Genomic DNA, 14,093 nt, shown 5'->3' with positions numbered 1-14,093 from the left:
AAAATGTTTAAACAAAAAAAAAATGCTTTGAAGAACACAATTTGTAACACTTTGGTCAATGATTCATAAGTGAATTTGTTTTTAAGTCAGCGACCTCGGTGGATAAAGTATGTCAATATTCTGAGACCTTGAGCTTGAACATCACAGTGAAACCCTTCGCATTAGGCAAAATCCCCAACATAAAATATTTTAAAATATGCACAGCTTTAAAGATATCACTGAAATACACAAAAGATGCAATTTGACCCCGAAAAGACAACATAAATTGTCTCGGACAATGCAAAAGAACATCTTGCAAAACATATTTCTCCATATGCAACACAAGAACAAGAAAAGTCCAGCTGTAATCAAGTAAATGTAAGTAGTGTGTGTGAAAGAGTGAAAGATTGATGCTCTACCTCACAGGATTAGCATTGCTACGTTAGCATTAGCTTGCCTTCCTGTCTTTGTATACTATTACTAGCCTCTAGCATCAAACAAGGTAATGTGTTGCCTTTATCTTAGCTTTTGCTTGATGTGACAACATGTCTGACATGTGATGATGACCAAGCAGTTAAAAGCTTGGAATTGAGAAAGTTCTTGCTAGCAGCAAACATGTTTGACTAGCCTTGAATACAAAACGCAGCAACTGTGATTAATAAAAACCACAAACCTCATTTACTCCACGAAAAATCATTATCAGATTCCTGTCAGAGAGTGCCAGAGGTCAAACATGACTCCATAACTTACAATCCAAAAAATTATAATAAAAATAATAATTTATAAATAATCAGAATTTCTGCCAGCACACTTCTCCAAAATAAAACTTTAGCGTTATGGTGTCAGATAGTAATACCATTGTATTTAATATGCAGTCCCCTCCATAAATTCAGAAATGGCCAAGCAGAAGTGGACTTTTAGGACAATATCAGCACAAATTATTTTGTGATGATTTTGCATCGACTATAAAAAGATATTTTATTAAATACAAATTTTGACTTCTACAGAGCCCCAAAAGGGACATGGTGAGCGGGAAAAACATGAGATGGGAGGAAATATATATATATATATGTCAATGCTTTTGTGTCCTCTAGCAAAATTTTAGCGTTCCCCGACAAACTTTGCATTCGCTCGCAAAGAACGCCGCAAAACATTCGCCAGAGAAACCAAAATATTTAACCAAAATATATACTAACAAAAATAAACAATAAAAGTATCTCAATGACACTAAAATAACCCTGCACAGCTGCTGGTGTTTGTATATTGCCACTGTTATATAATCAAAAATAACAGCAATATTGCTCGTCTTCAATGTTAATTAAAGCTACTTTATTACATTTATGTCATGATGAAGATTTATGCTGATATTGTCCTATTGTATAACTTTGAGAGCATCTCCAAAAAACATGGTTTTACCATGGTGTATGTCTACTTGTTTATTAAAGGAATCATTAAATGAACAATATTTGTGACATTAAGACAGATTTGTATTTCACTTTTAAGTTTACAAGTTCGGCAGACTGCAGCTTTTCAAACTCTCAACATCTGAGAACATCCTTTGGATTGTCTTGTTACTATCCAAAAAGCAGTAGCAAATTTCACCTATATATATATATATATATATATATATATTATTTGGCATTGGGTAAATCACACTAATTTGTACTTATACCACATTTTGCAGTAAAACTTTTAGTGGATCATTTCATAACCATTTTGGCCTAGATTCAAATACAAACATTTGCGTATATCCTGTTTGAAATAATGCAAATATCCTTTCAAAAACTAGCTCTACCACCATTCGGTATTTTCTAACATCACAAAATCATAATGTTTCCTTTAATTTAGTCAGATGAATAATTTCCTGAGGTATTTCTTCTCGCTCTTGCTCTGGATATGTAACATCTCTCTTAGAACAGATCTTTAACTCTTTTTCTGAGTTCGAGGTAGTGGGTTTGAGTAGTCCATCTTCAATGGAGCAATCCTGAGACTTCTTCTTTGATGGCGATGGGGGTGGAGGGGCCGTACAAGACCAGAAATAGGGAAGAGTCATTGTAACCAACGTACCTAACACGAGGAAACTACCAGCAATGATAAAAGATGCTGTGTATGTTCCAGTGTAGTCCTTCAGCCAGCCTAGGAGGGGAAAAAAATGGAGATGGAACAATCATTTTAATGCTGATTGGGAATTTAAAAAGCTGTATCAATTTGGTCTAACCGATTATGCTTTTTTTTCATTTTCAACTGTCTTAAATGTGTAATGTTGCTGTTTGAGCATGAAAAAGGTCTGCAAAGTTACAAAGACAGTTCTTCTCTATATCAGTGTCACTGTTTCTGAATCCCTGAAACGCCTCTAATGTAGTCTTGAGATTTCTTCCAGGAACGAACACGTCACATACGCAAAATAAAGGGGCGGGACCTGGTTGAGTTAGTAGTGTGTTGAAACTCGCAGTTATGGTGAGGGACGTGACATTTCCCAAACACGCTCGAAATATGGTTGACCAATCACAACACACTGATCCAGTCGACCAATCAGAGCACATTGTGCTTTTCAGAAGGAGGGCCTTCATAGAGACGGGAACTAAACAGAGTGCTACAAAAGTCTCTTTAAGGCAAGTTAATCATCAATGAAATCTCACAACAACTGTTTCATAAATTTAGGTTCTAAATGCTCAAGTCATGACAAAATGCGCATGTGCATCCTTAAGCGCATCTCAGAACACTGACTGTTTCTAACAGCAGCTCCAGTGGCTTTACCAATTGGCAATTGGCTCTTTTATATAGAAGGCGGGACTTATTCTGCCATATTGTGGGTTGCACTTTTTTTTAATGCACATGTAAATTACATGTAAATTACTACATTTTATGTAGTAAATGTAGGTTCAAACAAAATATTAATTACTGCAATCTAATTGATTTAATTAAAGCTGCAGTCCAGCGTTTTTCCTCTTTATCGCCATCTCTGTTCGAAATCTGCAATTGCAGTCATTCGCGGAATTATCAACTTAACGTGAGTTGCACTTCAACACCCCTCGGCACTGCACAGCACGGATGAACAGTGTTTGAGGAGACTGTGAGGCTGTCAGTCACCGCGCCGCTGTGGATGCATTCAGAATCACAGATTATTCTTTTGGGAAGTATGACCAACATAAGAATTTTCACTGGAAAATGTCATCTGAACAAGTAAGCAACATCCACTTTTGTTCTGGTTCTGACATTGCAGTAAATCGTGCTGATTAAGTCTTAAGGCCTGTTCACACCGGGACGAATTTCGCGCGCGATATTCGCTGACGTTTAACGCCTCGTGACTAAACAAAGGGCGCCAATGTGAGTGTGCACACCGACACGAAAAACGGCACGCGTAAAAGCGTCATTTTTAAAAAAAAACGCCTCGGGTTCGTTTTTTTAGTTTGACGCGCCGCGTCAAAACTATACGACCAATGAGATTGGCGCTTTTGCTCACATGTCTGGAGCTTCTGAAGTTACAGTAAAACACAACTTGGGGGCGCTCAAACACAAAACGGTCTTGCCGAGCACACATACGTAACGGCGAAGAAGATATACGCCAAGCGTCTACACTGCCGGGAAGAAATAAGACGAGGAAGATGCAAGGCAAGATGAATGTAGAGCCGCTGGTCTCGTTGGTGTCGGAACATAAAGAGCTATATGACAAACGCGACAGCGACTACAAAAATCTTGATAAAAGAGAACTGTTATGGAGTGGTATTGCAGAGCAAATGGGCGCCATCTAATGTCAGGGAATGAATTTGCATGTTCACTCGGCTCATCGTCAGCGAAAATTGCTTGGGTGTGAACACAAAAAACGTGTTGAAAAACGCTGGTGAATAACGCACGCCGATATTCGTCCTTCGTGTACGAGCCTTAACAATCGCTTATAAGTTATCATATCACGCAAAACCGTGCAAATTATACTTTGTTCTCAAATTGTTAATGTTAACAACGTAAGCATTGCGTGACTACATGTAATGTCCTTCCGATATGTATCCTTGTTTTAGCATGGGCCGGTTGTTGCAGTCTCTAATTTCTGTAGCCACTCCGAAGTCCGAACGAAGTCTTTTGCATTTTACAGCGGGTGAATCTGTTGTCACTGGTGATTGTCGTTTGAACCTTTCTGGATCCACCATCAAATTGATAAGTTTAATTATATCAAGTGCTGTGAGAAAAGGCTATAAATCTCCACCTCCAGCATCCTCACACGCAATATAGCCTACTAGCCGAGACTCCTTCTTTATGTGTACAGATGTGTGTGTACAGATGTGACGTAATGACGCAAAGACATGCTCGAATCTCCCGCGGAAATCCACCAGTACCACTGGAGTTAAAAACATTATTACAAGCTTACCCCCTTTGAATCGAGCTAAGGCAACACTGAACACTGGCTAGTAATGTATTTTCTCAAATATGTATTTTGGATATTTTTAACCCAAAAAAAGCTACGGACTGCAGCTTTAATGTTTAACTAATTAGAATGAATATTTTAAAATTAATTTTAAAAAATAGGTTTGGATGAACGATTCAACGACTCCGTTGAATAAAGATTTCACTTTTTGAACGGATCTCTTGAATGAATGATTCAATGACAAATACATTTTTAACAGTCACTTATCGGCACCCAGTGGCATAACAATGTAACCGATACAATCGTATTTTGAAGCTCCATGATACTTTCAAAAGGGGATTTGCTCTATTTTGATCGCTACCACAGACATTGATGTTTATAACCGAACAATAAACTTTTATGTGATAATATGAATATTTGTAACAGATACTGTGTGGTTGAAAAGACTGTTTGTGAAGCTGTTTCACACTTATACATGACAACTGCTCTCTCTGGGTTTCCACTCTCTGCTCTCTCTCAGATTTGACAACGTTTAATAAACACGGGTTAATCGTTGTCATTTAGGAATAAGATCCCGTGGGTGTTTGAATCGAGATCGCGATCTTTACTGATCAATCATGCAGCTCTAGAAGAGAAGTGCTACAACAAACATTAAAGGCAAAATAAGGTCCTCTTTAAATAAAAGGATTGTGATCATCTTATGAGCTCCTACCAGACAGTGGTGCTCCCAGCAGCCCTCCAACGCTCTCAATGAGCTGCAGGAGACCGAGGGCTCCCAGCACTCGCTCGATGCCTACGATCTCCGGCACCACCGCGAAGGCCAGCGGCGTCATCGCCCCTGCGCAGAAGCCATAGGCCACACTGACAACGAGCAGTCCTGAGTAACTCACAGCAGCGGGAATGAGCATCAGAAACAGGCCCAGTAACCCAGTCCACAGCACCAGCATGTGGGGCATCCGCATTCTGCCCAGATCCGAGGCCCAACCGGAGGCTACGCGGCCCACGATATCCGCCACACCGGTTACAGAGATTACAAAGGCCGCCTGGTACTCAGTGAAATCAATGTTACGGCTGTGGGCCACCAGATGAACGTAGGGGATGAAGTAGCCCGCATTGAAAAGGGTGATGGCCGCGGCGTAAGTGAGGAAGCCTCGGTGTGACAGCAGGGAGAGCTCAAAACACTCGTAGATACGGGAGGGGGAAAAAGAGCATCTGTTGAGGTTGGTCGAGTTTTCAGTCTGAGAAAAGGACAAAAAGAAATTATTAATCACTGTAATATTAATATTAGGGGTGTAACGGTACATGTTTTAGTCCCCGAAACGTCACGGTTTGGTGAATACAGTCAGTCACAGGTGATCCACACTCCAGTCCAGAGGGGGGCGCGTGCGGTAATGCAACGGTGTTTGCTATCCGCCATAACAGGAAAAAGAGCAGAAGAAGAGATGATCTACTCACCAATGCAAAGCAAGAGTTCAGATGCATGCAAGAGCTTGCTAGTAGCCTATACGCTGAGTTTCGATTCACTTTGGTGACGCGCTCCACGAACCTCACGGAAAGGAAACCGGGACGGCAGAAAGCGACATCCTGTTTGTTTTCTTTATTATACAAAAACCAATGTTTTGCTTTTATTGTGAGTGAACAAAAATAAAAAATAGACCATACAGCTTCAAATTATGTCTTACTCTTATCTATGACCATAAATGACAGAGTATTTTAAGTTGTTTTCGCTGTTATAATGAGACAAAATCATTTGGCAATGTGATTTGTGCCGTGGGGGGTGGGGGGATTTAGTTGGGCGGACATGTAAATGCACCGAACTCGTATCGAACCGTGAGCCCAAAACCGAGGTACGTTCCGAACCGTGACTACTGTGTACCATTACACCCCTAATAAATAAAAATAATTTATTTTAAATAAAAAATTTATATAATTACATAATTCTAATGTTTCAATTATGAATTGTTCAATTTATCAATATATTAATGTAATTATATATCAGAACACATACCTTTTCCACAACTTTTGGATTCCCCAGAGGTCGAATGAGAGCTCCACAAGCGATCATGTTGAAGCTGAAGCCCCCGAGGATAAGCAACGCCCCACGCCAAGCGTAAACTTCCACTAGATATTGAAAAAGCGGGGAGAAGGCGAAAGAGGCCAGACCAACGCCTGTGAAGCCCAGGCCCATGGCTAGAGATCTCCGCATGGTGAAATACTGCATCACTGACGCAACAGTAGGGGTGAAGACCAGTGCCCAGCCTAAACCTGACAAAGAAAAACAACACCAATCAGGATCCTGGAATTGGCTAATATTAAGGACACTGTTTACAAGAGCATCAACCTGAAATGAATCCCATGGTCATGTAAAGATGCAAAAGAGATGTTGCCTGGGAAGCCAGAATGAATCCCAGGCCTGAGAGGAATCCTCCCATCATAACAACTGGACGAGCTCCATACACATTACATGCGGCTGCAGCTATTGGACCTGTGTGTGGACATGCGCAGTTAACATGTGCCAAGACAAAATGTGGTTTTACCATATTGTGTTGGTTGATAAAGACATGTGTCATGATGAATGAATTTGTGCATATGAACTTACTCATTAGCTGTTGCATGGCCAACCCAATGGATGTTATCCAAGACACTGCCTGAGCACTCTCATCGAAGTACTGCACAAACTCCACGAAGAAGACGCCTAGACTGCGGATGATCCCAAACACCAGGGCAGATGTCACGAAAAGAGACCCCACCACCACCCAGCCCCAACCCCCATCAGGTGCCGCCATCTGCGGGGACGACTGCTGCGTTTCCTGCCTCTCTTGGGGCTTTTCCATCTTTGCACTGAAGAGACAGATTAAAGAGACCATGATTTGAAAGTCTAGATGTTGTTTTTGGGCTCTACTAGAAGAGGTTTTCATGCTTGAATGTTCAAAAAACACATTATTTTTCACATATTTCACAGTTGCAGCACCTCTCTTCCCAGTCTGTCAGTATCGCTCTGTTTAGTTCCTGTCTCTATGAAGCCCCTCCTTCTGAAAAACGCAGTGTGCTCTGATTGGTCGGCTGGATCAGTGCGTTGTGATTGGTCAACCGCTTCAAGCATGTTTTGGAAATGTCACGCACCTTCCCATAATGCAAGTTTCAACACACTACTAACGCAACTCAACTATGCCCTGCCTTGTGTATGCCTTGTGTATGAAATGTTAGATCTAAATATGAAAATGAGGCAATTTAAATATGCACTAATTTGCATACATTTCCAGAAGAAAAAAATCTGAACACTGAATTAAGCCAGGTTAAAAACATTGTTTAAATTTTATTGACGTATTAGAAATAAAGGATTTTTCTTTTTATCACTCCATAAATCTGAAAATACTCAAAAGCCAGCAAATAATAAAATGGAATAAAATGTTGTATAAAATCAGGCGAATTACATATGTAAACCCCTCAGTAAAAGCCTTCAGAATATAGATATGAATAAAACTGTAAAGTTTGGTGTATGTAAAGGTGCTGAAATGGAGATCAGTGCAGGAGAAAAAAAATAATTTTGAGAAAACGGCCTTTAAAGATATTTATTGTAATTGAAATCTACAGAAGCAAATAGATGAAGCAACACTTAAAAGTGTACTTTGGATGTTTTCTTTCCACTAGTTTGAAACAACACCTCATGAAAACCCAAATAGCCCAAAATTCACAGATAAAAAAAATAAAAAAATTAAAAACAGTTTAACCTTTAAAAATTTTGACATCTACTACACAGGGTTGTGTTTCCTGGCAAATAATCGGTCTCTAACATACGGTTCATGGTCTCTTTAACATTTCCCAGAAACTAAACCTGCCTGTTCACTGATAAACACCGCTTTACAGTCTAAAACCAAGATGTTTTATATTCATTTATCAGTCAGGTGTCAGTTCTTGTCCTGGTTTGCCCTATACTTGTGTGGATGTCTAATAAACACATACACACAAGTATAGATTACTGCTATTTCGAACAAGTCAAGTTTTGAATGTAGTCCCGAAATAAAAATGTTGATCATGAGATGGACTCTGAACTGTCAGTGATTTCAAAATCTGATCTAATCCAAATCTGATCGCTTTTAAATTAAATTGAGATTAAATTGATAGATTAAATTGAGCTTATTTTAATATTAAAACATTGGTAGAAAAACAAAATGTCCTACCAACTTAAAATACATTAAAATATTTGCTGTTCATAAAATAGTGATCATTCTGTATATACAAAATAAAATACTATTATTAAAAGTGAGTAAATAATGAAATTAAATAGATTCTAGGTTACAAATATCAAAAAAGCACATCTTGTTATTATTATTATTATTATACTAAACTTGAATTATACTGTAAAAAATACTTTCATATTACATATACATATTACATAAGTATTTTATGTGTGTATAACTAACCAGTTAGATCATTTTTAGGTATTTTTTCCATTACATTGCAGGTCGATATAGGCTTGAATTTTAATTCTGGCCTTTATGGTATTTTTGCCATAATTTTTCTACATCTTGTAGTGTACTGTGAAAGAACAAATATTATTTTGCAGGGTCAGTTTCCACCCCTATGCACTTGATTTATGCAGTTAATGATATCCAGAAAGCACGGTGACCAATGGTTGATATGATGGTAATATATATATTTTTTTTATTAAAATAATTTTATTTTAGCATCACGTTTTATTAAAATGACTAAAATGTTTACAGTTAACACTTTTTTTGCAACCAAACATGAAACTCCATTTCAAATGTTCAATGTGCCCGTGCAGGAGCATAAATATTGCACAATAAAAAAGGAACTGCAAACATAATCATTAAAAAAAAAGCATAAATTAGTGTCAGGCTGTTTTGTGACGATTATTACGTAACGCCATTATGCGTTTATATCCACGTTTATATCAAATTATTTTGAGAGACTGCTCACTGCAGAGCCATGGGTGGAGTGTGAAGTATGTCCAACTACAACTTAACCCTACTCATAACTCTACCCATGTATGACATCACTTTGTAGGCCAAAACGCGTAGGCAAGTTAGCATTTCAGCGCTTCCGGTTCCATCGTCAATGGGTTTTTTGAATGGGGTTTTGGTTAAATGGCTGAAATGAGGTCTGTGGTGAAAACAAGTTCAAGACACTTTCACGTTTTATTCCACAACATAAAATACATCAATATTACGGTACCCCACTCGTGATTTTTTAAAGCTGTTATGTGTCTTGAAAAGCGGTTGCTAACAAGTGGCTAAATGGGACTACAGAGGCAGTTGAGAAGATTAAACGTCATTACGCCGAACAGGTAAACACATTTTGGTTATAATTGTGCTCTTATAAACTATTCTAACTCACACGTTCTAGGAAAATGTTTTTTGATAAAACTGAGAGAATTGTCGGAAGCTTAGTGATGGTGACGTTGAGTTCGTGAGACGGTGGTGTAGTTAGTTTATACCGGTAGTCTGCCTTTAGCTTTTTACTTCTGACTGCATTTAGGCTTCAAAAAGTTGTTCATCTGTAAAAAAAAAAAAAAAAAATCGTGAAATCATTAACTTTTGTTGATCACAGAGCTTGTTTTTAGCAATAATTCAAAAGCCTATGGGGAAATCCTATTGGGTTTTTGTTGAAGGAACAGGTGATGCTAACAGCAGGTTGGCCTACAAAGTGACGTCATCCCTGCACTTGAATATTTTTATTTTACAGATGTTTATAATGTACTATAAAATTTGAGGACCTGTGAAATATTGTCAGATGTTAATTTGTGCTCGTGTACATTTATGATGAGAAACATTATGAAAAAAATATGTGAAAAATATGTAAATTAAAATGATTTTAATCATTAATCGTTGCTTGATGTTAAATCTAAGTTTTAAAATACCGGTCTACAGGTAGGCCTACATACTCGATCTCCGGATGTATAACATTTATTATTAGATAATGTAAAAAAATAAATAAAAAATCTGCTCACACGTGAAGACACGCCCAATGCAAATCAAACAACCATATGGTTTATAAATATTAATTAGGTAACGCACCAATACATAATATTCAGGAAATCACTCTTGTTGTGCAGTGACGTAGCTCACCCATTCAATCCTGTGTCGCTAGCATTGTTAATATTTAGCACACGGGATTTTACAGTGTCATTGACACGATTTATTCATGATTTGATGCCCTTAATATCGATCAATACAAACGCAAACAGATTAACTTGATCTTGCAGACCAAATGTGTTATTAATTACAGTAATTACAGTTTAGGTATATATTTGTATTGTGGACGTACCACACAAACATTATTTGGCAGTAGTAGATGTGTCACAATCGGTTACAATGAAACACTAAACATTTTAGACAAACAGCGTGTAACATTGCTGCTTACTGAATGACATATAAGTTAATATACAATCATTTGTTAGAGTAAAATATCGTAAAATGGTATCCGTTTCAAAATGCGATTGTTTCAGGTGAATGTGTCCAGAACAGATCAGTCGTTACTTACCCATAACCCAATCACCCCTTTTCCTTTCGAGTCATGATGATTAGGTCAAATCATAAACATCTTCTTTTTAAATGCATAGACAACCGGTAAATATTGGTAAGCACATGTCGATGGTGGTTTCCGACTTATTCATTAATTCACCTGCTGCTTGACAACATGCAGGTTTAGTTTCAGCGAAGCTCCGCCTCCAGAGCGCGCTCACGAGCTAGCAGAAAGTTTAAAAAATATTCAAGAACATAGTCTACATCGATCACTTTATGAACTACACGTGCAATGTTAGGTTCCAGTAAGTCGACCATAACAGCACATTCAGTATTCTGTCATGCATTTAACTGTTACTGTTAAAGATTAACGCTCTCTATGCCTGGTATGAACTAAAGGCCCTCTAGCGATAGTTTCAGTTAATGGTTAGAGCTATTATATCAGTTAAACACTTTAAAAATGCTAAAAAGAACAATTAAAACAGCCCAGAGTTGTTTACGTGGGGGGGACAAAATGTGAATGTAGAGTAAAATCTATATTTTAACAATAGTAAAAGTGTGTATTTGTATTATATCATATATATATATATATATATATATATATATATATATATGTGTGTGTGTATGTATGTGTGTGTGTGTGTGTGTGTGTGTGTGTATGCATAGGCCTACTGTGTAAATACATATATGAATCATACAAAATGCATGTTTTTTTTATTTAATACTGTCCTGAATTAGATGTATATAGTTATATATTCTCCAAGACAAAAAAATTATAGAGTTTTTGAATTTATAAAAATGAGCCCGTTAACGTACTTGATTCTTAAATACTGTGTGTCGTTACCTGGATGATCCACGGCTGTTTTTGTTGTTGTTCTTGTCGTTTTTGTTATGTTTGTTGTTGAGTCCCTTGTTTGTCCTGAGCCCAATGTTCTTCAGAAAAATCCTCCAGATCCTGCAAATTCTACCAGTTTTCCTGCATCTTTTGCATATTTTTTGCATATGTTTTGCATATGTTTTCCAAAACTGTATGACTGTATGATTTTAAGATCCATCTTTTCACACTGAGGACAATTGAGAGACTCAAACACAACTATTAAAAAAGGTTCAAACATTCACTGATGCTCCAGAAGGAAACACCATGCATTAAGAGCCGGGGGGTGGAAACTTTTTGAATTTGAAGATCAAGGTAAATTGTTCTTAATTTGTCTTCTGAGAAACATGCGAGCATCTTCTGTTGCTTCCGAATGACAGTACTAAATAATAAAAATTGATATTTATACAAAATAAGATTTTTTTTTACATCTTCATCCTGTTCAAAAGTTTTCACCCCCCCTCCTCTTAATGCATCATGTTTCCTTCTAGAGCATCAGTGAATGTTTGACCCTTATAGTTATAGTTCACCCAAAAATGAAAACTCTGTCACACCTCAAGCGAACATGCTTTTACTACATCTGATGTGTGAGTTGATCAATGTTTATATGTAAACAAAAGCCTACATTAAATCTGTTCATCATATAAACCAATCGAGTCTCTTCAGAAAAACACTGGACTAAACCGCTCAATTCATAGCATATAATGGATTAGTTTTACGACTTCTTTATGAATTTTTTGAAGCGTCAAAGTGGTCGTTGCGAAATCTCTCAGATTTCATCAAAAAGATCTTCATTTGTGTTTTGAAAATGAATGAAAGTCTTACGGGTTTAGAACGACATGAAATTAATAATTCAACAAGTAATTAATGACAGAATTTTCATTTTTGGGAGAACTATCCCTTTAAGTGGTAAAACTTTCATACACAACTACACATATGGACGGACAGGTAGTGTGTGTGTGTGTGTGTGTGCATGGCCGGTTTTTGTTTAAGGCCGGAAACAGGTGCCAGTCGCTCCATTGTTCGTATTTCAGCAGCACCCGTAGAGAAGCTGAGGCGCTTTAGGGTGAGTCGAGGGGTCACAGTTGTGAGCTAATCGAAGGAAGGAAAGGCTAAGAGGTGAATTCTTTGTTCTTCTAGGCAAGTTAGATTTGAACGTGTAGTGAAACATTTCTATATGCTGCTTACTAAGTTGACTACTTTATAATTGTGAGACTCTCCCACTGTTCATGTGATTGTGAAGAAGCAGGATTGTATGAGAACAGCAGACACACACACAATAACAAGAAATTAATTTAACTTTAATTTATATAAAATAGGTCTTGTCTTTGTCCAGCAAAAGAGCGCAATTCAATTTTGTTTATATCATTATCCTCATCATCATCACTCTTCTTTACATGTATATTAGTTTGACTAGTGAGTCCTCAACCTGCTTGGACTCTCGGAAACTATAATACATCATGAAAATCTTGAAATGGCCTCTTAAACACAAGTATCATTAAAAAAAGATACATTGAGAGTCTAATTCTCTACAAATTTTCATCTTGTTACTTAAACACAAATAGGCTCCAGGCCTTTTAAATTAGTACATTACAATACTAAATAACTGGTAAATATTAAGCAACTAAGAGGTTATATTTGAGTTTGACATTCTGGTGATTGGACCAGAATGGATTCAAATAAGAACACTATTTTGGGCAGAACAATTAATAAAGAAATAATAATAAATAAACAGATATTAAAATGACAGCATATTGATTAATAAAAAATCATAACAAGTCATTTTTCTCTTCTTTCTCAAACATGCTTCATTCCTTTCTTTCTCAAACATGCTTAATTGCACTTCTGTTCTTCTTTACCCGTCTTCCCTTCATAATCTTTCCTACAATCTTGCAGAATCCAACTTTTAATATCAACTCATTTTTACCTTCATTCAGCCCTTACATCTCCAATCTGAACTCCTAATAAACATCTTCACACTCTGCCACAAACCATCTTTAAATCACAACAGCAAAAATAATCTTCCATATCCTTCCCTATGTAACGTTAGCGTTCGGCTACTGAAGCATTATCAATTCACCTGATTCATTTTACTGTCTTAGGGCTCGTTTCACACCAAGGACGATAACTAGCCTACTATAACGATATAGATAAACATATAGTTCAAAAAAATGTTCTAAATATAAAATATAACAGCTATAACGATAACAACACAGTGCCACGAGGTCGTCGTTGGAAGAAGCTGATGATGAGCAGCAGCAATAAAAACATTGACAGCCAATCAGAATCCATCCTGCTTTCGAGCAGAGCTCGAGCATTTAAAGCGACAGACGACAAAACTGCAGAATAAACAGAACGATATTGTGCGCTGGTTTAAACGCTAAAATAGGTTTCG

At 37.3% G+C, this 14,093-nt stretch overlaps 1 protein-coding gene across 1 annotated transcript; it reads right to left on the bottom strand.

Moving 5' to 3' along the window:
- Nucleotides 1-1,542: 1,542 nt before the first annotated feature.
- Nucleotides 1,543-11,019, bottom strand: slc16a13 (solute carrier family 16 member 13). Its single transcript, XM_056259335.1, has 6 exons — nucleotides 10,844-11,019; nucleotides 6,939-7,180; nucleotides 6,681-6,824; nucleotides 6,348-6,604; nucleotides 5,052-5,577; nucleotides 1,543-2,115 (listed from the first exon to the last, which is right to left on the bottom strand). The coding sequence occupies exons 2-6, from the start codon at nucleotides 7,171-7,173 to the stop codon at nucleotides 1,805-1,807; spliced, it is 1,473 nt and encodes a 490-aa protein (XP_056115310.1). The 5' UTR covers nucleotides 7,174-7,180; nucleotides 10,844-11,019; the 3' UTR covers nucleotides 1,543-1,804.
- Nucleotides 11,020-14,093: the final 3,074 nt, after the last annotated feature.

The sequence above is a fragment of the Rhinichthys klamathensis genome, unplaced genomic scaffold (genome assembly GCF_029890125.1).
Source record: "Rhinichthys klamathensis goyatoka isolate OS25496 unplaced genomic scaffold, OSU_Roscu_1.1 h1tg000165l_1, whole genome shotgun sequence".
Lineage (NCBI taxonomy): Eukaryota > Metazoa > Chordata > Actinopteri > Cypriniformes > Leuciscidae > Rhinichthys > Rhinichthys klamathensis.
This window is presented reverse-complemented; position numbering and strand designations above follow the sequence as displayed.